The 24,366-nt window shown below is 41.8% G+C and overlaps 1 protein-coding gene across 1 annotated transcript in view; it reads left to right on the top strand.

Moving 5' to 3' along the window:
* MYL3 (myosin light chain 3) overlaps positions 1-24,366 on the top strand; it is a 255,613-nt gene that overhangs the window by 115,468 nt on the left and 115,779 nt on the right. Inside the window, exons 3-4 of the mRNA XM_078662471.1 lie at positions 10,363-10,512; positions 19,504-19,677. Coding sequence (XP_078518597.1) covers positions 10,363-10,512; positions 19,504-19,677 — 324 coding nt within the window. The remainder of the gene's footprint in view (positions 1-10,362; positions 10,513-19,503; positions 19,678-24,366) is intronic.

The following is a 24,366-nucleotide window of genomic DNA, read 5'->3' as shown; positions in this document are numbered from 1 at the left end:
CTGAGGATCCCTGGGGGCCAACTATCCCACCAGGTGCTTCCAGTAAGTGACACTGCGCTGCGTTGCAGAGAGGTGGGGCAGGCCATGCCCCTTTTTCACCTCTATGCAACGGCACTTACTGGAGGTACCCAGTGGGCTAGTTTGACTCTAGGGACCCTCAGGATTCAAGGGGACCTAATCTCCCAACTTAAAACGGCCACAGGGTGTGTTTACACAGTGGGAAAGGGAGGAGACGGGGCCTGAGGTGATGTGTGCAAACACGCCCGTGGCGTGTTTTAAGTTGGGGAAATAATTCCCCTTCAATGCTGAGGGCGCATTGGGGTAACTAGCCCACCAGTGGCTTCCAGTAAGCGCCACTGCGCTGCTTTGCAGAGAGGTGGGCCAGGCTGTAACACTTTTTACACCTCTCTGCAATGGCGCTTACTGGAGGTACCTAGTGGGCTAGTTTGCCCCTAGGGACCCTCGGGATTCAAATGAACTTAATCAGCCAACTTAAAACAGACACAGGCCGTGTTTACACAGCAGTGAAGGGAGGGAACGGGGCCTAATGTGACACTGTGCCCACACGCCCTGTGACACATTTTGAGTTGGGGAAATAATTCCCCTTCAATCCTGAGGGCCCATGGGGGCCAACTAGTCCACCAGGTGCTTCCAGTAGGCAACACTGCGCTGCGTTGCAGAGAGATGGTATGGGCCGTGCCCCTTCACTCTGCAATGCAGCTCTGTGGTGCTAACTAGAGATACCTGTTGGGCTACTTGAAGCCAAGGGACACTCAGGATTCAAGGGTACTTTAGCCACCAAATTAAAATGGCCACAGAGCATGTTTGCCCCCTCCCTTCACCAGTGTGCAAACGCGCCCTGTCATGCATTTTAAGAGGTCATTTTAATCCGCCTGCCCTTTTATATACTAGGGGCTTACAGAGGAGGTCATGCTAATAACAGGGGTACCCCAACACATAGTGCTCCCTAGTGTATGTAGGTGTTTTAACTTATTCTAAGTGTCTTTTAGCATAGCACTGTCAGAGTCAGTTACCACCAGTAACCATCTGAAATAGTTGAGGGTACAAGATGATTTTGCTACAAGGCCTCTTTCTGCTCCTTTGTTTGTTCTTTCTGCACGTCTTCCTTCTTCCTGAACATTTCTTCGTCTTTGAGGACTTCTGTTGCTTCTTTCTGCATTTCTTTTCCTTCTTTCTATGTGTTTTTTCTTCTTTTTTCACACGTTGTACCTCTGTAGGCATAGTTAGAAACTAGCATTTAAAAAACCTTTGAAATTCACTTAAAAAACCATAGGTTTCAGGCACGTTGTAGTTAGGAATTAGCATTTAAAAAATCTTAGAAATTCACTGAAAAAAACCATTGGTTTCAGGGGCGCTATTGTTAGCTGGACATTTCACTCGTACAAAACCATTGAAATTCCACCGTTATAGTTAGTTCAGCTAACTACAACTTGCGCGCCCGCAATGCACTGCTGATGACGTCACATATTACATCACTCATGTCATGGTCAGTGACATCACTCATGACAATTCTGATGACACCTCAAATGACATCGCTGATGACATCACTGATGTTATCATCCTTGTGATAGAGTGGCTGACCTCCTCTCAGCCTAATATAACCTTTGATACACACACGCAAAAATAGAAACTAAGATTTTCCAAACAATGGACATACCAATACCACTTACAACACACCTATTTAGTAATTCCGAGATCTACACACACATCCACTCATTCACCAACAGTCCTATACAAACACTCATACATGTACTCACTCATCATATGTACTGATACACCTGTACATCCTATTACACAATGCCACTCTTCCATAGAGTCACACATGTAAACAAAGTATCAAACATCGATTAAATTGCTTATACAGTTATACACACACCACCACACTTACTGGTACAGAAACGTACACATACTTACTCTGTTATTCAATTACTTATACAAACATAGACTAATTTATACAGGAACTCTACCAATCTCTCACTCTCACATATACTCACTTATCTACACCAAAACTCACATATACTGGTTTGAAACCCATGTAGTTACTCATATTGAGACAGTCATTCACTCACTAACACACCCATACACACACTATTCCACCCATACAGTCCTGCACACATACTGTCTCAACCCAATACAACAGTGACGCACTCATTCATGCATCTATGCACTAAGTAATACCCTTCACTGAACCATACAGACACTCAGACACTCATACTGATACTCGAAAAAACAACCAATAACCTATATAGACACTCATGTAGCTACTCACCAATCCATGCAGCCACTCATACACAAAGTAAGAGACTGGTACAGATATTTACATATTTAAAAATTACTGTCTAACCCATGTATTCACTAAGATACACTTAATCAGCCCATTATACAATCAATTTTTCAAAAAAAGTCATCCATTTAGACACTTATATACCCACTTATTCTTCCATCGCCCTTGAGATATACTTATATAAAACATATTTAATTTTAAGAAAAACACACATTCACTGGATGATGTTATTATTGATGTCATGAGTGATGTCACTGACCATGTCATGAGTGATGTAATATGTGACGTAATCAGCAGTGCATTGCGGGCGCACAAGTTATAGTTAGCTGAACTAACTATAATGGTGCAATTTCAATGGTTTTGTACGAGTGAAATGTCCAGCTAACTATAACGCCCCTGAAACCTATGTTTTTTTCAGTGAATTTCTAAGGTTTTTTAAATGCTAATTCCTCACTATAATGTGCCTAAAACCTATGGTTTTTTAAGTGAAAAAAATGCTCCAACTGGTCCCCTGTGTTTGAGCGCTTCAGTGTGCTTCCTTCCCCGGTAGTGCGAATCTTCTGCAGCTTGTCCGTGCCGCTGAAATATTTTATCAAGATCAGTATGTCCAGGGGGACCCAAACATGTCTCCTCTTTATGTGCCCCTCCATGACTTCATGCATTAAATGGAGAATCAATGCTGATTTTGAGAATGTTACCCATTTTGTAGTTGCGAACAGCAAGGAAAATGATAAACTATATATAGATATATATCCAGTCAAGGTGGCATATTCTAATGACACACAATTTATGCTTTCCTGCCACCAGGTGGATAAAATGGTGGCAGGGACATTCTAAGGCTGCATGAGTGCAGTGGCTAAATTAACTCAAACAGTTTAGAGAATCTATTCTTCAGAAGCACTCCACTATCTGAGCTACTGAGTTGATGGCCAAAGGACCTAGGGGAACTCCCTGCCCCTTCCATCGTGAGCTCTTCATCAAACATCAGATCCATGGCATCACTGCAGCTTGTTTTACCCTACTAAAATCATTAAAGAAGACCTTAAAATTCCTGTCAGTCCATACTGGCAAAACGATTGTGCATACCCTGGTAACCTCTAGATTAGATTATTCAAAAAGATGTATGAAGGGGACCTGACTGGAATTATTAACAAGCTGTAGCTATCCAAGAATAATGCTGAAAGATTGATTCTCAAGATGCCTAGATGGCACTCCATCTCTCCATATTTAAAGCAATTACATTTACTGCTGGCGAACACAATGATCTTTACTCATCACTTTTAGATCTGTCCATAATAAGGGAACCACCTACTTCGGTGACAAGCTCAGAAAAAAAACACGCCCTCCAGATCTTTACCATAGGCCAATCAGGGCCGTATATTTATCCTCAAAATTCACAGATATAAAAAGGGGTGTTCGCTCCTTCTCTTTCCTGGCAGAGAAGGTCAAGAATGAACTTCCGGCAGCATTGAGAAACTATACCTCCGAAGTCTATTTCTAAAAAGGTCTGAAAACTTTCCTCTTTAGATATTTGCTGAATGAGAGTGGATCACCTGCTGGTTGAGCCGGTAGGCTTCTCAGGAAGCAGCTGTTTGAGCTCTACAAACGCAATCTATGTTACATGAGATCCTGCCCTGTGGGCGAGAAGCAGAAGGGGAGAAATGCAAAGGGAATATGGTATATGGAAAACAGGTTTCAGCTCATCATTAATTATGTCAAATTATATTGAATGAGAGGGATGCTGTTGCAGACCTAAATTTGTTATTTCCAAACCATGAAGGCTGTTTTAGTCTACCTGCTATTTATCCAATATGCAGATTAAACCTTAATTTCAAGATGTCAGGAGGACTCTGGTTTTACAGTTCTGAGATTTCCTTTCACAAATTATTATTTTCAGTAGTGCTAGTTTGATTTGTTATATGGAACCAATTGAATACAACATCCAGTTTGACCTGTTTTCATTGAATACAACATCCAGAATGTAGAGTTGTATTAAATGAAAACAGGTCCCCGGAAAATACGTGTCCTAGTGACATGAAGCTACCTCGTGACTACCAATGTGAATGGTGACCCCCTCTAATGTAAATATGCTTATGGTTTTTGCTAAGTTTGTGTAACTACGTATTTATTTACGTCATCAATCACTTATTAATAACATGTAATCTTGTCATTGCGATTGAAGATCAGGGAATGTAAAAGCTTGTATTGTCATATTCGGTAACAAAGATTAGGAGGCCACTTCTGTTTTTCCTATTTCATTGATGAAAATATAGATATTTTTATTTTCAAAACTTTCTTATGAAGAAAACAGAAGGAAAGATCACCATTTTGTATCTTTATTTATTATATCATAAAATTCAGCTGCAAAAATGACAAATTAGTCTGCCCTCCAAAGATAACTTTTTGATTATACTCATTCTAAAGCACAATACAAATTAATTTCCCTAGTAAAGAAAAAAGGTACAGTTTGTGACTGCATTTCTGGACATTGGGTGCGATGAACTCTTACCAGAAGATTCATAAATACGATTTCAATATTTAGTTTCGATTCCTCATTCAAATTTGTAATGATGAGTCTGGGTCATTATCATGCTGGCCTAGGCAGGTCTTTCAAAGGATTGGAAATCATTTGGATTTATTCTTGTGCAAAGGATCATTTGTCAATTCTAGTTAAGATTGCTGTTGTGCAGGTAGTCAAAGCCCTTGGAGTTGAGATAGCATTGCCAGAATTTTTCTTGAACGAATGCACCTCAAAACAAAAGTTTCCAACTACGGTTCTTACCTGAAAGGGTAGGATCATATCTGAATGGAACATTGGGTCATATTATCAAGTGAGGGTGTTACATTATCGCCACTTTTATCGGCAGGAAACGGCCATAAAAAGCGGCGATAATGGACTTGATAATATGCTCTATGAAGTCCAATCGAAGCCCATGTTAGATGCGAACACATCTAACATGGGCTTCGATTGGAATTCATAGAGCATATTATCAAGGCCATTATCGCCGCTTTATCGGCAGTTTCCTGGCAATAAAAGCGGCGATAATGTATCGCCTGTCCTTGATAATATGCCCCATTATTCGTAGGTTTTTCATCTTTCGAGAGCGTGGATACAACTCCAGACCTAGTGATGTTTTGTAATGGTGGTCTGCATTTCTGACTGAAAACTTGACATTTTCTTGGAAGTATTAAGATGTAAATATTATTCTTCATCAACGTTTTGAAACAAAAGAGACAGAAAAATGTTGTACACCCTTCACCTAATGTAGAACAGTGCATCATCAGTATGTGGTTGACAATTAACTGAAAAAAAAAACCAATGGTGGCAAATAGGGGGACCAGATATGCATTAAAAAATGTCAATGACAGGGCTGAACCAACTTTTCATGAATATATTTGTATTGACCTAGAAATAAGGGTATGCCTTTTTCGGGTGGTCTTCATTTGGTTAAAAAGAGAATAGCCATTTCTTTGTGGTGGTGTTCACATTTACAAAAATGGATAGTCAGACCACCAGAATCTTATTATCACGACAAGTGCATGTACCTCACCCACACATTTGAAAGAATCGCACTAGAAAGCCATCAATCCAGTCTCAGCACCATGAAGAGGCCTAAAGCCTGATTGTAAAGCATTAAAAACAGAAGTGCAGATACATGAACTGCAATTCTCTACCACCGTTTTCTCAACTCGTTTAGCCAGGACTGGTGGTAATTGGATGAAAACTGGCCAAGATGCTTATCCAGATATGTGCATATATATTTTTTACCAGTTGTATCATCAAAGCAACTTTTCAGGACAAGGGAACACAGAATTCCGAGGTCGAAACATTAATAAGAGTAGCACTTATGTATAGTTTAAAAAAAATGTCCTTTTGGGAGCCACATAAAAGTAGGCCCCAGTGAAAGATTTAAAAGGAGGCAGAAATCGTGTAAAATTCATTCATTTGTGAAATCTTTTTGCCATTCTGCAGTTGCACTATCTTGTGTCATTTTCTCCTCTGGGAAACTGTTTTAAGCAGAAAATGCCTTGAAACAACTGTAAAAATCTAGTCGACAGACATTTTTTCCCAAACCATTCTCCTGCTGGCATGTCACGTGATGTCTTTTGTTCTTGAGTTAAGTAATTCTTAATGTTCAAATTTCATGAAAATTATTGGCCAAGTGCATTTCACCCAATAGGCATAATTTCACATCATTTTTGACAAAATGTTGCATATTTCGTGAAAAATGTTGACCGCCCATATGTAAAAGCAGGTGAGGACTGAGGCGGTGATAGAATGTCAAAGAAGAACATGTCAGGCAAGAGAAGGAGAGCTCGGCGAGAATTGTCTTTCTCGAAAAAAGCTCGAAGAAAGCATTCCATTTACGTGGCACAACTGTGCACATAACAAAAAAGACTCTTTTTCACTTCCATTTTTATACATTTTCCACGTGTAATGACTTTCTTTGAATGTAATCTAGGGATGAAAATAAAGGTCTAAACTTTTCATTCCATTATTAAACTATGAAACATGCAAACGTATAACATATTCCATAATTTATGTTTCATATATTCAGCTAATGTTGATCTACATTTCAGGAATCTGTCACAAACCGTAGTTATCATTTATTCATTTCCTTTCTGTATAGAAAATGCGATCTGGAGCTTCGTTTTAATTGGCAAACATATTAAAATATTCCATTACTCCTAATATGCAGTGGGAAAATATCTCAATTCACAAGATGCCTGCAGCTTTTATTTAAAAAAATTAAACTGTTTCTTGAAAAACTCTTTCTGTGCTCTGTTCTTTAACATTTACTCAATTTTGACATTCCTAATGTGATTTTGTATGTTTTCGTTTGAAGTGCATGATGTTGTTTGTTCATTTATGTGTACATGTGCCAAGCACTGCTGAAGCAGACCTGCGGCTCTATATTCAAACACAGATGGAAAAAGATCTGTTCCAACCAGAAAGAGTGCACCGAACAAAACAAAGCAAGGCACCCTTTACGCTAGCTTTGGACATGCCCGTAAAATCAAGAGGTAGCATTCAGATACATTTTGTCAATACAGGGGCTGGGATGGAAACACAAAACAGCCCCCGAAAAAATCTCTCGCTCTCTCCCTCGCCTCCCATTATCTGGAAAACTGCCCTAAAAGGTCCAAAGACCTCAGGACACTACGGAAATGCTCTTTGGGGAAAAACCTCCAGTTCGGGCCTGTTCAGACACTGTTTTTCCCAATCAACATGAAGATGTTTTTCTGCCTGGGGAAGATGGCTGCTGGTTGGTATACTGTCATTGGTTATTATCGATTCAGGCAAACACTCTAGCGAAAGGCGAGGGCGGGTACATCAGGGGCGTAACACAGGCCCCTGCAGCCCCCGCGGTGCGGGGGGGGCCCTCACCCTCTAGGGGGCCCCGTCAGCACCGCACATCTGCTGGGGAGCTCGAGATTGAGTCCGGAGGGGGCCCCTTCACGTACCCTGCAGGGGGGGGCCTAAAAATTTGTTACGCCACTCGGGTACATTTATTGAAAAGTCACACAATGCAATGCAGCAATACAACCTGCTGCCCCGCGTTGCACGGCAGGCAGAATTGCGGCATATCTCTGCTTTCCTGCTCTCTCCCTTTGCTGGCGAACTGAGGGCTGCCTAGCGCCAACAGGTACCCTTGCACCATGGTGCAAGGGTGCTTGTGTTACAAGCAGGATTGAATTTGAGCACGAAGGTATACCTTCTTACCTGCACAAAAAAAATCATCTGAGGTAATTTCCCTTTTCTACTTGTGCTGCAGAATGCAGCACAAATGGAAAAACAAGATAAGACGAAATAACAAGAAGAAATAAAGATATTTCTCCTTGTTGCACCTCTGTTGGAAAGAAGTACCATTTAGATGCAATCTCAGGTTTACTGACCTTAGTAAATCTGGGTTTGCATCAAAATCCATGGGTGGGTGCATGGGAACGCCCATGCTCTGCCAAGATCTAACTTGGGCCCTAAGTGTGGTCCACAGTAATAAATTGCACACTATGTACCATGAGGCCACTGAACCCCACATGAAAGACTTGTGGAATCTTCTCAAGACCGGTCCCCGGAAGCTTGTTTCCTTCCCAGTATAAGAATTGGCTTGGTAGTTTGGTTTGCCCTGTTCCCATCATGCACTGGGACAGGAACAGACTTATTTGCATATAGCCAGGTTCTGAGCTGGGATGGTGCAGTGAGCTAAAAAAACAGGTGATGGATTAAAACCATGATCTCTTGACTTGGTAAGAGTATTCTGCATCATTCAGAAACTCTGTCCATCACCACCCCCTTTTCCAAAATCGATCTTCTCAAGACAAAACATGTAAACAGCCATATTCATAAAGATGACTGCATATCCCTTGTGATCTATAAATTAGGGTGCTCAGAGACTTCTAAAGCGTCATTTTCATGAAATATGCACGGCACCCTTCATATTAACATTCATTGCATCATGTTGCATATAATGCACACATACATTCTCTATAATAAATATATCAAATACTCAACTTTTATCTTTTGTCACACATGCATTAAAATATAATTCCTCGGGACCTTGGAGTAATAATAGCAACATCATAATTAATGCAACTATAAAGTGTGCTAGGCTCACTATAGAGGTAAAAACAGGAACCTATTAACTCATTGGACATATCTGTTTTCACCTTTGAAGATATAGACAGTGATTAGGCATTGCACAAGGTACGACCAAACACTGTTAATGTCTTTAACAAATCTATTATCATTCTCTAGATATTCTTCAATTAACATATTTATTATCATCTTGAAAAACTTAGGCCAAGGCAGACCCTGGTAATTCGTTAAACATATACATTATCAGTATCTATCTATGATTTATTTTATACGCCTGTTATCAGCTTTAAATATGTGGGCTTCAACAACAAGTTACACTTGCTGAGAATCCACAGTAGCTTTCGCTATTTTGGTGGCCATTGTTTGGCGTTGGTGCTAATCTGCTGATAGCAGGAAACTCCTTGTGTGGAAACAGTGACAGACTCTAGGAAAACGTGGGCGTGGGCCAGTTAAATGAAGATCCTTTGTGTTATTGCCCATTCTGGCCAAAATAATTAACAATGGCATAATGCGGGGATAGGAGAGGCGGTGTAATGTGGGTGGTGTTGGGGAGGGTGCATGCAAGACTCAATAATTCCCATTCCACTATTTCTGGCCCCACAGCACCACACTATTTGTAGTCTTCCACATAGTGCTTTCAGGAATACCCATTTGTTATTGCCCTTTGCCAAAAGCTATACCAGTTGTTAAAGGCCTGAACCCGAGTTATTGGCCTAGAACAAGGGAGAGGGCCTTTAACAACCGGTATATCCTACGGCAGAATGGCTGTAAGGCTATTAGAACATTTCACCCACTAAGGATAGAAGGTTCTAAATTAAAAAAGGAGGAGCAAACAGACAAACATGGAAAGGCAGGAGCAGAAGGCTTGTACCAGCCATTATAATCCTGGAGCCTCGCCATTATCTTCAACGGAGCTCACAACATTCCAACTTTCTAATAACGGACCTGGTCTATGATGCCAGGCTTCCAGGTTTTTTTTATTGTTCTGGAGCTCATTATTGTTTTTGACAGCTTATTCATTTTCAGCAAGTATATCTGCTATTGCTGGAATAAGTAAATATTGGCACAGTGTGTACCTATCCTGTGTTTATTAGATTTTAGAAACGTGAGCAATTAAATATATAGAGCCAGCAGAGTACACGACTACCTCACTTTATGCAGTGCAACTGTTTAAGATGCTATTTGAAAATGTAAAATACTAAATTAAGCACTCCCCTTTTCTCCGCCATCCCCACAAGCCCAGACCCATACATTTGGAGAGCCAAGTTTGATTCATCATTGGCACAGTGAAATAGCCTTTCCCACAAATTCAGCTTCCCACTGAAACTTCGCTGATGATAAATCAAAATGGCGATGACACCTAAATTATATGAAATTGTAGTGAAATAATATGTCGATCAGTTTTGAAAACATGCATCAGGTCAAGGTAAACATTGGTCTTTTCCCTCCTTCTTTTCAGAGTTTAAAGAAGCCTTCTCTCTCTTTGATCGGACTCCAAAGAACGAGTTGAAGATCACCTACGCGCAGTGCGGGGACGTCCTGAGGGCCCTGGGACAGAATCCAACCAACGCTGAGGTTTTGAAAGTCTTGGGGCGGCCTAAGCAAGAAGGTGAGTTCGTGTTTGTAATGTCAAGGTTCCAAAAATCTGGCCTCTGCTAATAGACTTGTTTTTGAGTTATCCCTACCGCTGAGAAGCGCGCGGTGAGAAACATCTGCGCAAACACCAGATAGAATGTTTATGTTAGGGTACAATCAGGATATAAAAAATGCTATTGGTCAAGAACTTATAACATTGTCTCTTGTCCCGCTTTCACTTTTCAGTAGAAGTGGGCGAAACTGAGAAATATTTTAGTGAAATACACAATTTTGTGAAGTGTATGCAAAATTACACTAACCTAGCTGCATTTGCAGCAGGAAGCTATGTCAAATTTGGGATAGACAAAGCACCAATAAATTCAAAAAGTGATATTTTTGCCAGCATTTTTTTCAGATTTGCTACTGTTCTGTTTGTATGTTTTGAAAACGTTTAGTGATTTGTTGGTTCAGATTGTAAAAGTTAACTGTATTTACTTTAACTTACCATAACACCAAATCAATACAAATCAAATCAAAATACCCTTTATTTCGGTTTCATAATACTACAAAAGAGATACATCAATTTAAATTAATATATATATATATATATATATATATATATATATATATATATATGTATATATATATATATATATATATATTAGCATACAAATTTACAATTCATCAACGTGTAAAATAGTTCAATGAAACTATCAAATAAAACAATATTCTAAAAAAATAAATATATAAATGTTACATCACAGTTAAACAGTATAGAAAACGTTCTGTGGCCCTAGGCAGTTGGCTTTATATAACAATCATGTTGTAATCTGTAAGGTGCATTATCTAGTTATGCTGTCATTCGACTTCCCAACTGGTTCTTTCTGTGCAGAAATGAGACTACTTCTTATAACCCATGATATCATTAAAAACCTTGAAACTGCAAAAACCAAGGTGGATCAGACCACAAATATCTAATCCCATCCTCACAAAGGAGTCTCTTATCCGTTTTATCGAAGGAAAACTGGCAGATTATGGATTGCTAAGCATTTCCTCTCGCCCTCTGCGGTATGATGACAACACAGGGGTAACCGAGAGTCTTCTCCAAAACATTAATGGTTGGGCTTCTATCAAATTTGAGATTGATCTAATCCCCATGGAAAGTCTCAGCAGAATCAAGAGGGTACTTACAGGGAGGCTCAATAAGAGCCTCAAAAAACAATGTTCCTCTAATTCTAGATTTTTTTTATTTTTGTAACCCCGCATCTCAGCTGGAGAAACAAGTTTACTAAGGGACCACTTATGTGGCTTCAGCTGCCCCTTACATAGAGTCCTAACTTTAGCTTGTGTTTTGAGACATGGTGCCCCAAACCAAATTCTCATCAAGAGTCTTCCCCAAGTAATCAAATAAATGCACCCTTTCAAGGGGAACAACAAGGATTAAATACCATATATTTTGTTTTGTTAATGTTTACTTCCAACCCTCTAAGAACGCAAAACCTATTGAAAACTTATTCAGTGTTTTTTTAATTCCCATTGGGGATCTGGTCAAGAGAAGAGTGTTGTCTGTGAACATGAGGGCCGGAACCCACATGCTTACCAACTTGGGGGCATCATTTACACATGTGTTAAGATGCTCAACAAGATCATTCAGATACAATGCAAAAAGAGTGGAGCTAACACGCAGCCCTGTCTAACTCCATTTCCTAGGGAGATTAGATCCGTCAGTTCTCCCAACATCCCACAGTGCACCAGTGCAAAATTATTTACATGTGTTCTCTGAATGATGCTACGTAGGTACTCATGGAATTCACATTTTAGTGAGCACCTGCCACAATTTATTCCTTGGGACCATATCAAAGGCTGCTTTGAGATCTATGAATACCACTTAGAGCTTTCCTTATTAATAATGACTGTCTTCCAATACATCACCTGTAGTCTAATTAGTTGATCTATCGTAGCAGTATTCGATTGAAAGCCTGCTTGCAAGGGGACATGAGACCACATGGTTTCCCAACCAAAGCTGAAGCCTGGTAAGTATAACCTTGCAGGTTTTCTGTGTGATGTCAATAAGGCTAATGGGCCTGTAGTTGGCAGGGTCTAGGGAGGATCTCTTATTGTGTATGGTCACAAGAAATAGGGCAACCCAGTAATCCCCAAGGAACTGGGTAACGTTAATTAAATAGAAAAAAGCTCCTTGAGGAATTATTTAGAATTCTTCAATTAATTTCTGTTAAGTCTTATATAAGTACATCAATTAGAAAAGGAACATAAGAGACGTGATACCTCAAAACAATTTTATGTATAGTATGATAACTCAATCTTCAGGCTTTTTACAAGATTAAAGCTACATATGTTAGGCAACAAACAACACTACATTATTCAGTACATTTTGTCAGTAGTGTAATATACCATTGGTACAATATGTATTATACATATATATACATAGCGTGCTCTTATGACATCAGTCAGCTAATCCATCAGTTTTTTATACAAATCCTTTCATTGATGAATGTAAACCAAGTGGTATAAGGGCGTCGACGTTTCGGTCTTTAACGTATAATTTTCACCAAGACCATCCTCAGGACTATATGTTGCACAAGATATTGAACAGATCTAGTTCACTCCAATTTTCAATCAACCACGGCTTCACAAGGAAGACCAAGAATACTCCTCCACAGCTATTCCAAGTGAGTATATATGAAAACGGGCAGGGCCTACCTTTTAAATATGTTATGTTATGTTATGTTATTTATTCTTTTGTATAGCGCAACGGTTACTCAAAAAGAGGGTCCCAGCGCTTTAGGTAAGGAGAACTAATTCGCAATAACATAACACAGTAAAAAGAGAATACAGAACAAACAGATAAAAAAAGGGACTGCTGGGGGGCCTACTGGGTGAACAACCAGGTTTTAAGACCTCTCCTAAAGTCAAGAAGACTAGTAGCCCCCCGAAGTGGGAGCGGAAGCGAGTTCCACATCTGTGGAGCCAGCAGGCTAAAGGAACGGCCGCCCAGGCGCGCTCTCTTAACTCGAGGGACAACCGCCAGGAGTAGAGATTCTGACCTCAGAGAGCAAGCCGGATGGTAAAAGGCCAGTCTCTTTTGGAGATGTTTTGCTCCCACAGCGTGGAGAGCCTTGTAGGCCAAAGTCATAGCCTTAAAGGCGATCCGTTTGCGAATGGGGAGCCAGTGCAGCGTCGACAATAGACCCGAGACGCTGGCACGTCTGTTTAGACCAAAAATTGCCCTGGCCGCCGCATTCTGCGCAACTTGAAGCCGCTGCAACAGGTACTCTGGTAGGCCCAGGTAAAGAATGTTGGCATAATCCAACCTGGAGCCTATCAGAGCCTGCACAGTCAGCCTCCTGTGCTCCTCCGACAAAAGAGGCAAAAACCTCCGCAGCATCTTTAATAGACCGAAACAGGTGCCGGTCACCCCAAGGATCTGGGCTTTCATTGTCAGCCCCTTGTCCATCTTAACCCCCAAGTTCTTAGCCATAGGGGAAGAACCGGACGGAGGGAACATATCAATGGGCCACCAGGCCTGCCAGCTGGGCTCCGTGTCGCACCCGAAGAAGAGTACCTCGGACTTATCGGAATTGCACTTGAGGCTGTTCAGTTGGAACCATGTGAACACAGCCCCAAGGCAATTCCGGATACTCTCCCTGTCAAAGTCTGCCCCTCTCTCGCAAGAAAAGAGGAGCTGGGTGTCGTCGGCATACGACACGATCCGGGCACCAAACGACTCCGCCACCGCCGCCAAAGGGGTCATAAAGATGTTAAAGAGGGTCGGGCTCAATATAGAGCCCTGAGGGACCCCGACTCCCAAAGGCGGCATCACGGCGGTGTCAGGCGATGTCCAGACCGTTTGCCGGCGGCCAGCTAGAAAAAACGAAAACCAGCTGAGCACCGTCCCCCGAAGGCCGATCTCATAGAGTCTTGCGAGAAGGCCATCATGGGGAACGGTGTCAAAAGCCGCCGACAAGTCCAACAACACCAACATGACTTTGCCCCCGGTATCCAACACCCCTTTGATAGTTTCAGAAACCTCAAGGAGCGCGGTCTCGGTGCTACGATTTGAGCGGAAGCCAGACTGGGAGTCATGTAAGATCTCGTGGGTCTCCAAAAAGTTGGAGAGCACCGACTGAACGTGTTTCTCCAAGATTTCTACGAGAGCCGGCAACAAAGAAATCGGCCTATAATTGGCTGGGACCTTCGGGTCAAGACCCGGTTTTTTAAGCAGCGGGATGACCATTGCCTGCTTCCAGACTGGCGGAACCACTCCCTGACTCAACGAGAGATTCAGAAGAGGGTTCGCCAGTGGATTGATCACTTCCGCCAACTTACCCAAAAGCTTGGCTGGGCAAGGGTCAAGTGGAGACCCAGATTTCAAATTGCCCATAAGCGCTAAAGAGGCTGGGGCTGGCAAAGATGGAAATGTAGCCAATATGACGTCCTGCGAGGCCGGAGGGAACATACCGGCCTCAGATGTAAACGGCCTAACAGGTGCTCCCGATGGAAAAGAGTCCTGTATGAGTTTTATCTTGCTTGTGAAAAAACAAGCAAGGTCCGCCGCCCAGGATTCTAAGGGCACCTCTACCGATGTGATGGTCCGAGGAGAAATAAATTCTCTAACTATGGTGAAGATCTCCTTGCTGGAATTAGAAGCTGCTTCAATTCTCCCCGCAAGATAGGCTTTTTTTTCAAGGCGGATATCCCGGTGGTAAGCCTTAACCACAGCCTTGTAGGCCAACCTGTCCGTACTATCATAGTGTGCCCGCCAGGCCCTTTCGGCTACCTTACACTGCTGCCGCTTAGCCCACAGTGCAGTGGTAAACCAAGGGGCCGAGACCCGCTTTGGTGTCAAGCGGGGGGGCAACACCGGGGCCAGGTCGTTAAGCCTATCGGAAAGCCATGCTTGCAGGGACTCCAAATCTCTCTCCAGCTCACCGGAGAGAAGACAGGGATGATCCGAAGCAGCCTGAATAGAATGCATCCTGGCCTCTGAGCTGTCAGGGCCTACCTTAGGAGAGTCATATATATTAAAAAGGAAGGTTTGGGCCTGGTTAAAGATTTGTTTTGCAAGCTCTAAATAGCAGTTTAGAGCTTCATACAGAGACTGCAATGGCAGACCTGAGACATGTTTAAAGGGGTGTCACAATCAGTGCTGCAGGCCAATGGTAGCATTTAATTTACAGGCCCTGGGTACATGAGGTAACACTGTACTAAGCACTTACAAGTAAGTTAAATTTGCTAATTGGGATAAGCCAATGCTACCATGTTTTAAGCAGGGACCTCAAGCACTTTAGCACTGGGTAGCAGTTTTAATGTGCACAGAGTCCTAAGGCAAGCAAATACTAGGGAACAGATTTGCGAACCCGTTTGTGCATGCAAAAACCTATTGGGCCAAGTACAGAGCCTATTTAGCGATTCGCAATTTTGTTCAGACTCTTTAAATAGGTTTTGCAACTCGATATTTGGAAGGGGCATTCCCTTTCAAATAGCGAGTCTCAAAACCATGTACAAATGTTTTGCGACCACAATTGCGGTTGCAAAACACTTGCAATTACCACCTGTAATGCATTTGCAAATGGGAAGGGGTTCCCAGGAGACCACTTCTCCTTTGCAAATACATGTGAAATTATTTTTTAAGGGCAGGCAGTTGTTCCAGGGACCACTGCCTGCCCTTAAAAAATGAAACGAAAACGTTTCATTTTTATTTTTTTTGAAAATGCATCCCGTTTTCCTTTAAGGAAAACAGACTGCTTTAAAAAAAAAACTGCTTTATTTAAAAGCAGTCCCAGACATGGGTGTCTGCTGAGCCCAGCAGGCCACCATCCCTGGGAGGGCTGGCATTCCCAATGGGCTCGCAAATTGCGAGAGGCTCATTAATAATAATGAGCCTCACAATTTGCGACAAGCATTGGGAATTGCAAACAGTGTTAAACAAACTATTCTACATTTCATTTGGCGCCTCGCAATTTGCCACTCGCGATGTGTCACAAATTGAGAGGCGCTAAATGAAATGATCGTACATCTGGCCATAGATCAGCAAAAATAAGTGGGGCAAGCAAACATTTTGCGGAAAGACTACCCTAAGGCTGACAGGTCTGAAAGAGCTTTGCTCTTCTTTGCACTGCTTTGCTTTGAGATGCATCCCATAGGCAGGCGCAGCATGTGCAGGTAAGAGCGGTGTATGTCAACAGACGACGACGAGGTAAACATAAATTAAAAAAAATTAAAACCATTATCCTTGTGCTCGCCCCATTGACCGGCTTGGCAATGCAGCGAGTGTAAGGTAAGTGTTTTTTGTTTATTTACATTTAAGTTTGCCTCATCTGTCAAACCCCCCACCCCGTCCCCCTGACCCATCGCTCTTACCTGCACTGACCGCGCCTGCCCATTGGTGATGTACATCTATTCCTAAGCAACCACTCATCTGTTTAATAAAAAAATCCCTACCTACTAACATTTGTAGACAGGGTCTTACCCTAAAAAATACACTTCCTCGAGGCAGGAGCATAGAAGGGGAAACGTTTTCTTTTCTCCAAAAGATTCTAACTTTGCATGTTGTAAGCTTTACAGCACACGGAGGGGAACATTTAAAAGTAAGGCTCAACATAGTCTTTTGCACTGGAAGGGTATCCTGCTAGTAAAAAACCTATGCTAGACTCATGCACACACCTCTGAACTATTCTGTGCAGGTGTGCATGTGGCGTTAGGTACCCAGAAATTTCACCAATACTTAGGAGAAAAGCAGCAGCGCCATATTTTTAGAGATATGGCGCTGTCCTGCTCTCTCCGTTTCTTGCAACGCAGAGCAGCATGTTTCGTTGCTGTGCTGTGTTGTGAGAAAAACAATAAATTTGCCTCTCATGTTGATTAGTCTGCACCACTTGCACATTGCAGATTTGAATCTTGGCTGGTGACTATGTCCTGTGATCTTCAGGTGGGCGTATAATTAAAACCAATTGGTTTGATAATATTATAGATGTTACTTGTTTACAGTGCTATACGGCCACTTCCTGTACAAAGTGGGCTGAAGAGTATTAGTATTATTGTTATTGTTAGCAGTACTAATATTAGTAGTGGTAGTATTTCTAGCTGAATTAGTATTGTCAAACAACTACCAATTACACGACTACTAGTAGTAAAACTACGACTATTAATAATAAAATAATAATAATAATAAAAATATTAGTTGTTATTATTATTACTATTATTGTTATATTATTAGTCGTAGTCGTAGTAGCAGCAGCGGCAGTAGCAGTAAGAGTATTACCTAATCGCCTGAAAGTAGGTGTTATGCATGTCTTATGCTGACAGTCCTTGCCCTATCTCAAAGAGGCTCTGCCACAGTTCGTACCTGTTGGGATAAGAATTATATTTTGATTCAAAGAGGAAGAAACACACTCTCTCCTTTCAGCACCACTGAAGGCTGGTTTATCACACTCTCTCCTTTCACCACCCCTAAAGGGTGGGTTCTCACACTCTCTCCTTTCACCACCCCTAAAGGGTAGTTTCTCACACTCTCTCCTTTCACCAACCCTGAAGGGTGGGTTCTCACGCTCTCTCCTTTCACCACCCCTGAAGGGTGGGTTATCACACTCTCTCCTTTCACCACCCCTGATGGGTGGGTACTCACACTCTCTCCTTTCACCAACCCTGAAGGGTGGGTTCTCACACTCTCTTCTTTCACCACCCCTGAAGGGTTTGTTCACACATTCTCTACTTTCACCAACCCTGTAGGGTGGGTTCTCACACTCTCTCCTTTCACCACCCCTAAAGGGTGGGGTTTCACACTCTTTCACCCCCCCTGAAGGGTGGGTTCTCACACTCTCTCCTTTCACCACCCCTGAAGGGTGGGTTTTCACACTCTTTCACCGCCCCTGAAGGGTGGGTTCTCATACTCTCTCCTTTCACCACCCCTGAAGGGTCGTTTCTCCCACTTTCTTCTTTCAAAAACCCTGAAGGGTGGGTTCTCAGTCTCTCCTTTCACCACCCCTTAAGGGTGGGTTAGTATACTCTCTCCTTTCACCCTACCTAAAGGATGGGTTCTCACACTTTCTCCTTTCACCAACCCTGAAGGGTGGGTTCTCACACTCTCTCCTTTCACCACCCGTGAAGGGTGGGTTATCACACTCTCCCCTTTCACCACCCCTGAAGGGTGGGTTCTCACACTCTCTCACACTCTCTCCTTTCACCACCCCGGAAGGGTGGGTTATCTCACTCTCCTTTCACCACCCCTGAAGGCAGTGCTTAATTTATAAAATATTAGGCACCAGCGCTCTGACTTGAAGGCCACTGCAGCTTGCACCACCCATCGCCCTTGTCATTGCTGCCAAAACAACTACTAACCAGCACTCTTGCATGTAAATGAGACAGTTCAGATTATTCCAGGTCCCCAAAGGAATGGCTAGGGAGGCAGCTATTAACAATTTTTTAAATGTAAATAGTTTTTCTAAACAACTATTATTCTGCTCATCTCTAAATTACGTGAGCAGCACCACCTTGTGGCACACTGCCCTAAGTGTGGTGTTGACAATTAGGTGCCGGTGCCAATCACCGGTAACGAATTAAGTTCCGGTGCTCAGCACCGGAAAGCACCGGCTCAAATTAAGCACTGCCTGAAGGGTGGATTCTCACACTCTCTCCTTTCACCACCCCTGCGGGGTCAGTTCTACGTCCCACTTACAGCTAATTGGTAAAAAAGAGACAGAGAAAGATGGCACTGCCGGTTGGCGGGTATGTGCCACATTGCATGATCGGACTATCTGGGACAATGCTTATTGCTGAGTAGACACAATCTTAACATGGGAATGCTTTCTGCTGTCACTAGCTTTTGCTGAGCGGTTTCAAAAAGTTCGCTCCTGCAAAATGCTTAATAGCATCATATGTTTTTCACGGTTATTTGAAGTTAAAGCTGTGTAGCAGTGCGACCCAAATGCTGGGTTATTTTAACTATTGCTATCTTTATACACAAAGGCCTTTCCCAGTCACTTGACCATGACTTGTTGTTCTTCAGAGATGAACAGTAAAATGATGGACTTCGAGACCTTCCTGCCTATGCTTCAACATGTGTCCAAGTCCAAAGAGAAGGGCACCTTCGAGGACTTTGTGGAAGGCCTGCGAGTCTTTGACAAGGAAGGAAATGGCACCGTCATGGGGGCCGAGCTTCGCCATGTTTTGGCTACTCTAGGTATGAAATGGAATTATTTACTTACATTATACTTGTCTCTTTCTCTCTCTCTTCCATTTACACCACATTTACCAATCTCCGGAGGTACCATGGCCTCAATTCACTCCCTAATTCTCTTCCAACTATTCCATATCCATTACACCTATCTCTCACCTCTGCACTATCCTCCACTGTGTCAGAACTATTTTGTGAATGAATCATTGAAGAATCTACGGGACATATTATCAAGAACGGGCGTTACATTATCGCCGCTTTTATCGGCAGGAAACTGCCGATAAAGCGGCGATAATGTGCTTGATAATATGCTCTATGAATTCCAATCGAAGCCCATGTTAGATGTCTTCCCATCTAACATGGGCTTCGATTGGAATTCATAGAGCATATTATCAAGCACATTATCGCCGCTTTATCAGCAGTTTCCTGCCGATAAAAGCGGCGATAATGTAACGCCCGTTCTTGATAATATGCCCCTACATTTCCCAGCATGTATTGGTGCTATTTGAATTTGTGATAAGTGTGGAACTCATCGTAAACCATTCGTGAATATTATTTTTTGAATTATGGATCTAAGTGCAACATGCGACCTCAAATGCTTGATTAGATTCCACTTATCGAGTATATCTAGAATAAAGAAATAATTGCGGAGTGTTGTGTTCTTGAAGAGGCTACATAATACGCCATGCTTCATGCTGGACAAATATAATGCATTCCATTTTTTTTTAAGTTGAGTACTCCTACGACCATATTGGCCAATACTGATGTTGTATTTTGAAATTTTGACCGCCCAAGGGGCAGGGGAAATTCTACTTTTGCACAGAGGCAGCAGCACTTTTTAGAATACATTTTCTTAATTAAAGACGTTTGTATTCAACAAGTAGATTTGTTTGCTTTCTCATTTAATAATGATTTAAGCAACAACAACAACGACAAGTACCTTAATGGGTTCATTAGGCAGTCTTCTCTTTGAGTCAGAAATATTTAAGTATATCATCCTATTTGAGTGCTGGGTCTTCTAAATGTGCGATGCATTTTACTAATCACTCACCAATGCTTTCGTACCACATTAAGCACCTGATTCCAACTTAATCGCAGTTTAGTGACAACTGCACAAACCCCTTCGTGTTCAGGGGTCGTAAATTTGATTTTGGTGGTATTTACTCGCAGGAGCTGCCGCTGTCTGGGCAAAGTGGTGGAGCGGGGGAACCGGGGATGATGGACAGACAAAAAAAAACTACCTGCTGCATCTCGGTCTTCCGCTCCTCTCTGGCTCCAGTCTACTGCAGGCACCGGCTCCCAGACTCCCCTGTGGCCAATCTTGATGCTGCACTCATGCTGCTGTACTGAAAGAACAACGTTCACAAGGAACTCATTTTGACATTTTTGATAACAAATTAATGGCAATTTAATTAATTGCCCTGCTTGATAGAAAAACTATATACTGGTTATATCTAGTTATTTTAGGTTAGTTATATATACTCTGACAAGCTCACTAGACATCCAAATGGTTATAGCCTATTTCACCGAACTAGGCACTTTATTTCTACATAGTCAACAATTTATATACACTTCACATAAGAACAATGAAAAACATTAAAAGAAGATTCACATAACCCCAAGTGTAGTGACCGTAACCATATTTACAGTGAAAAACGTGACATATTCAATTGAAGGTTATCAGTACAGAAACAAAAGGAACAACAAAGGACACATATAAAATGAGACAATTTTGTTTGTTGTGTGTGTCTCTTTACTCTAATTCGGCAGCATGAAAGCAGCATCAGGATTGGCCAGAGTGCACTCAATTTGTGCTCCCAGTGAGACTAAGAGCCTGTGCCAGCTGAGTCCAACCCAGCAACGCAGCTCAGGTTGGAGGCAGCTTCAGTGCGCATGTCAGTTTGGCCGCCTTGAGTTGACCGGCCAAACCCACATGCACACTAAAGGCAGAGTGTGCAACCATTCCCCCTCAGTGCCTGTGATTGCCCCTGGCCCACTCCCAAAGACTTTGGCCATGAAACAAAATAAAACGATACAAAACTCAGGTTCATTATCGTTTTATATTTCATTTTTATGAGGCTGATGGCAGAGGGTGTTATTCTTCTCATAGCGGAGGAGCCCGCGCCGCTTACCCCACCTGGTAACTACCGGGTATGGTAAATATTTCACCCTTCTTTAAATTTAGCAGGGGAAAACTGTAAGATAGTTACTGTACCATTCGGATATTGGTGCGTTGTGCACCAAAAAGTCAGAATAGGTGCTATTTATCACACCCAAGAAATAATATATGCCATGGTATCATTACTTATCAAGTCTATTCAAGTTTTTATTTATTATGATAAAGGAACTCTTTCGAGGTCCACATAAAACCAAATATACATACAGAAAAGAAAAAATGCATACAATGTCCATATAACACCAAACACAGGTAAAAAAAAAAATAAAAAAAAAAATGACATATTAATAAAAATCCAAGAAACATTTAAAGAAGCCATACAGTTTAAAACAAAACATTTCATTAGGAGGATTAATCAAGGCCATCTGGAATGACTGTGCAGAAAGAATATTAAGTTGTAAGCAAATTGAACGTAACCATCTGCGCCTATAAGACATCAGGACTGGACAAACAAAAATTACATGATTTAAGTCCTGAACATGCTTCTGACAAAGATCACAGAGTGGAGAGTGACCATACCATCTAGCATAAAGAATTTTCAACGGAAGCAGGTTTTGTCTTATTAAGTACATTAAGCGACGAGCGCCATGAGGGATATTCCAGTACATATACGGTTGTGCTTTCCGCAAGATGCATGAATCAATAACAGGAGTACAACCTTTTTTTAACATACGGGAATTTCTGTCATGACAAAACCCCAATTCCCATGAAGAAATCCTCAATAGAGATTTTAATTGATAAGAGGATAAAGAAAATAAAGTTTCTTCATCCAATTTCAATTGAGCCACAGCAAATCTAAAATTTTTTACAATCAAAGAATGTTCATTTAGATTGCCTAGCAATTCATTTTTTATAAGAAATCTCAGGGTATTAGACTCACTTTTTACTAAGCCTACAACCCAACGAATGGAGCCAGCCAAACCTTGAGCCCAGCTGCTACGAAGGCCAAGTTCCTGTCTCATAGCAGCAGTCGAACTTGCAGAACTAACAGATAGTAAACTACGCAAGATTTTTCCTTCCGTGGAAGATAAGAAACTCCATTGATTTTGCTCTATTAACTCTAAGCCATATAACAGGGAGGCAGGGACTTTTGCTCTAAATACATCTAAGAGAATTGAGAAATGCCTTCTACCTGTAGCTTTATACAAGGCTATTAAACTCTTTCCCTGTGAAATAGCCTTTCGGGAGTTGTTATCTATATGGGCTTTGTCACTGAGGTTAGTTGTGACAATTTTACCAAGGAAGGTATATGATTTCACAATTTCCAATTTTTCCTCCCCCACACACCAAGGAAAATTAAGAAATTTAGGTTTCTTCCTGCCGGAGAAACACATCACTTTGCTTTTTGCCGTATTTATCAATAGGTAATGGTTTTCGGCGTATTCAGACAGTGCCTGCAAGCGATTATTTAAGCCCTTCGGGGTAAGGTCCAAAATCAGGATGTCATCTGCATACATGAGGCATGCAATTGGAACCCCCCCCAAGGAAGGGGCAATACCAGCACACGATGAAAGGGCGACAGGTAAATCGACAGTATAAAGGGAGAATAGCAAGGGGGCCAAAAGGCATCCTTGCTTTAATCCATTAGAGGTAAAAATTAATTTGGATAGATCACGTTCACCTCCCAATAGAACTCTGCACCAAGTATCTGAATAGAGTGCACGAATTAACTTAATGAGATATGAGGGCATACCCAAATCAGATAGCTTTCTCCACAGTAATATCCTATCCACCTTATCAAATGCGGTGGAAAAGTCGATGAAAGCCCCATAAACCTGCCCACCACGAACTTTAACATATTTTTCTGTGATGACTTGTAAAGCTGACAGGTTGTCAAGAGTTCCATGATTCTGTCTAAAACCTGTTTGTTCAATAGGTAAAATATTAAATTCAGTTACCCATTGATTCATTAAAGTGAGAATACATTTTGCGAAAACTTTACCTATGGCGTCAAGCAAAGCGATTTGGCGATAATTTTGGGGAAGATCTCTCGCCCCTTTTTTATATAAGGGGACAATGATACTTCCTTTCCAGGAGGGGGGGACTGTTCCGCTAAGAAAACAGAACTTAAAAACTGGAAATAGAATCTTGCTCCAGAGTACACTCTGTTGTTTCAGTACTGAGATGGGAACTTTATCTGGCCCCATCGCGCCCGAGGAACGCATGTTCATGATAGCAAATTCAATTTCCTTTTCAGAGGGACAATCAAATACGCATGAACCATCATTGAGTTCCACCCTTTGTACTTGCACATTATTATTACTGTACAGTTTCTCAATGTATTGGACCCAAATCCGTTCCTCGATGGCAATCGGAGTGGCACTGGCTCTAGTCCCACAGCCCTTGCCGATTAAAGACCAAAAAATTTTTACTTGACCATTATAAGAGGCTTCTCTCAGTTGTATCCAGAGAGAGTCTTCCTTATCACGTTTTAGACGGGCCTTAAGCCTAGCTCTCCTTCTTTTTAAAATGGACAATTTATGCTTGGCTTCTTGAGTAAATAATAAATATTGCCCCCT

The sequence above is a fragment of the Lissotriton helveticus genome, chromosome 10 (assembly GCF_964261635.1).
Source record: "Lissotriton helveticus chromosome 10, aLisHel1.1, whole genome shotgun sequence".
Lineage (NCBI taxonomy): Eukaryota > Metazoa > Chordata > Amphibia > Caudata > Salamandridae > Lissotriton > Lissotriton helveticus.
Note: the sequence above shows the minus strand (reverse complement) of the source record. Positions and strands in the feature narration are given on the sequence as shown.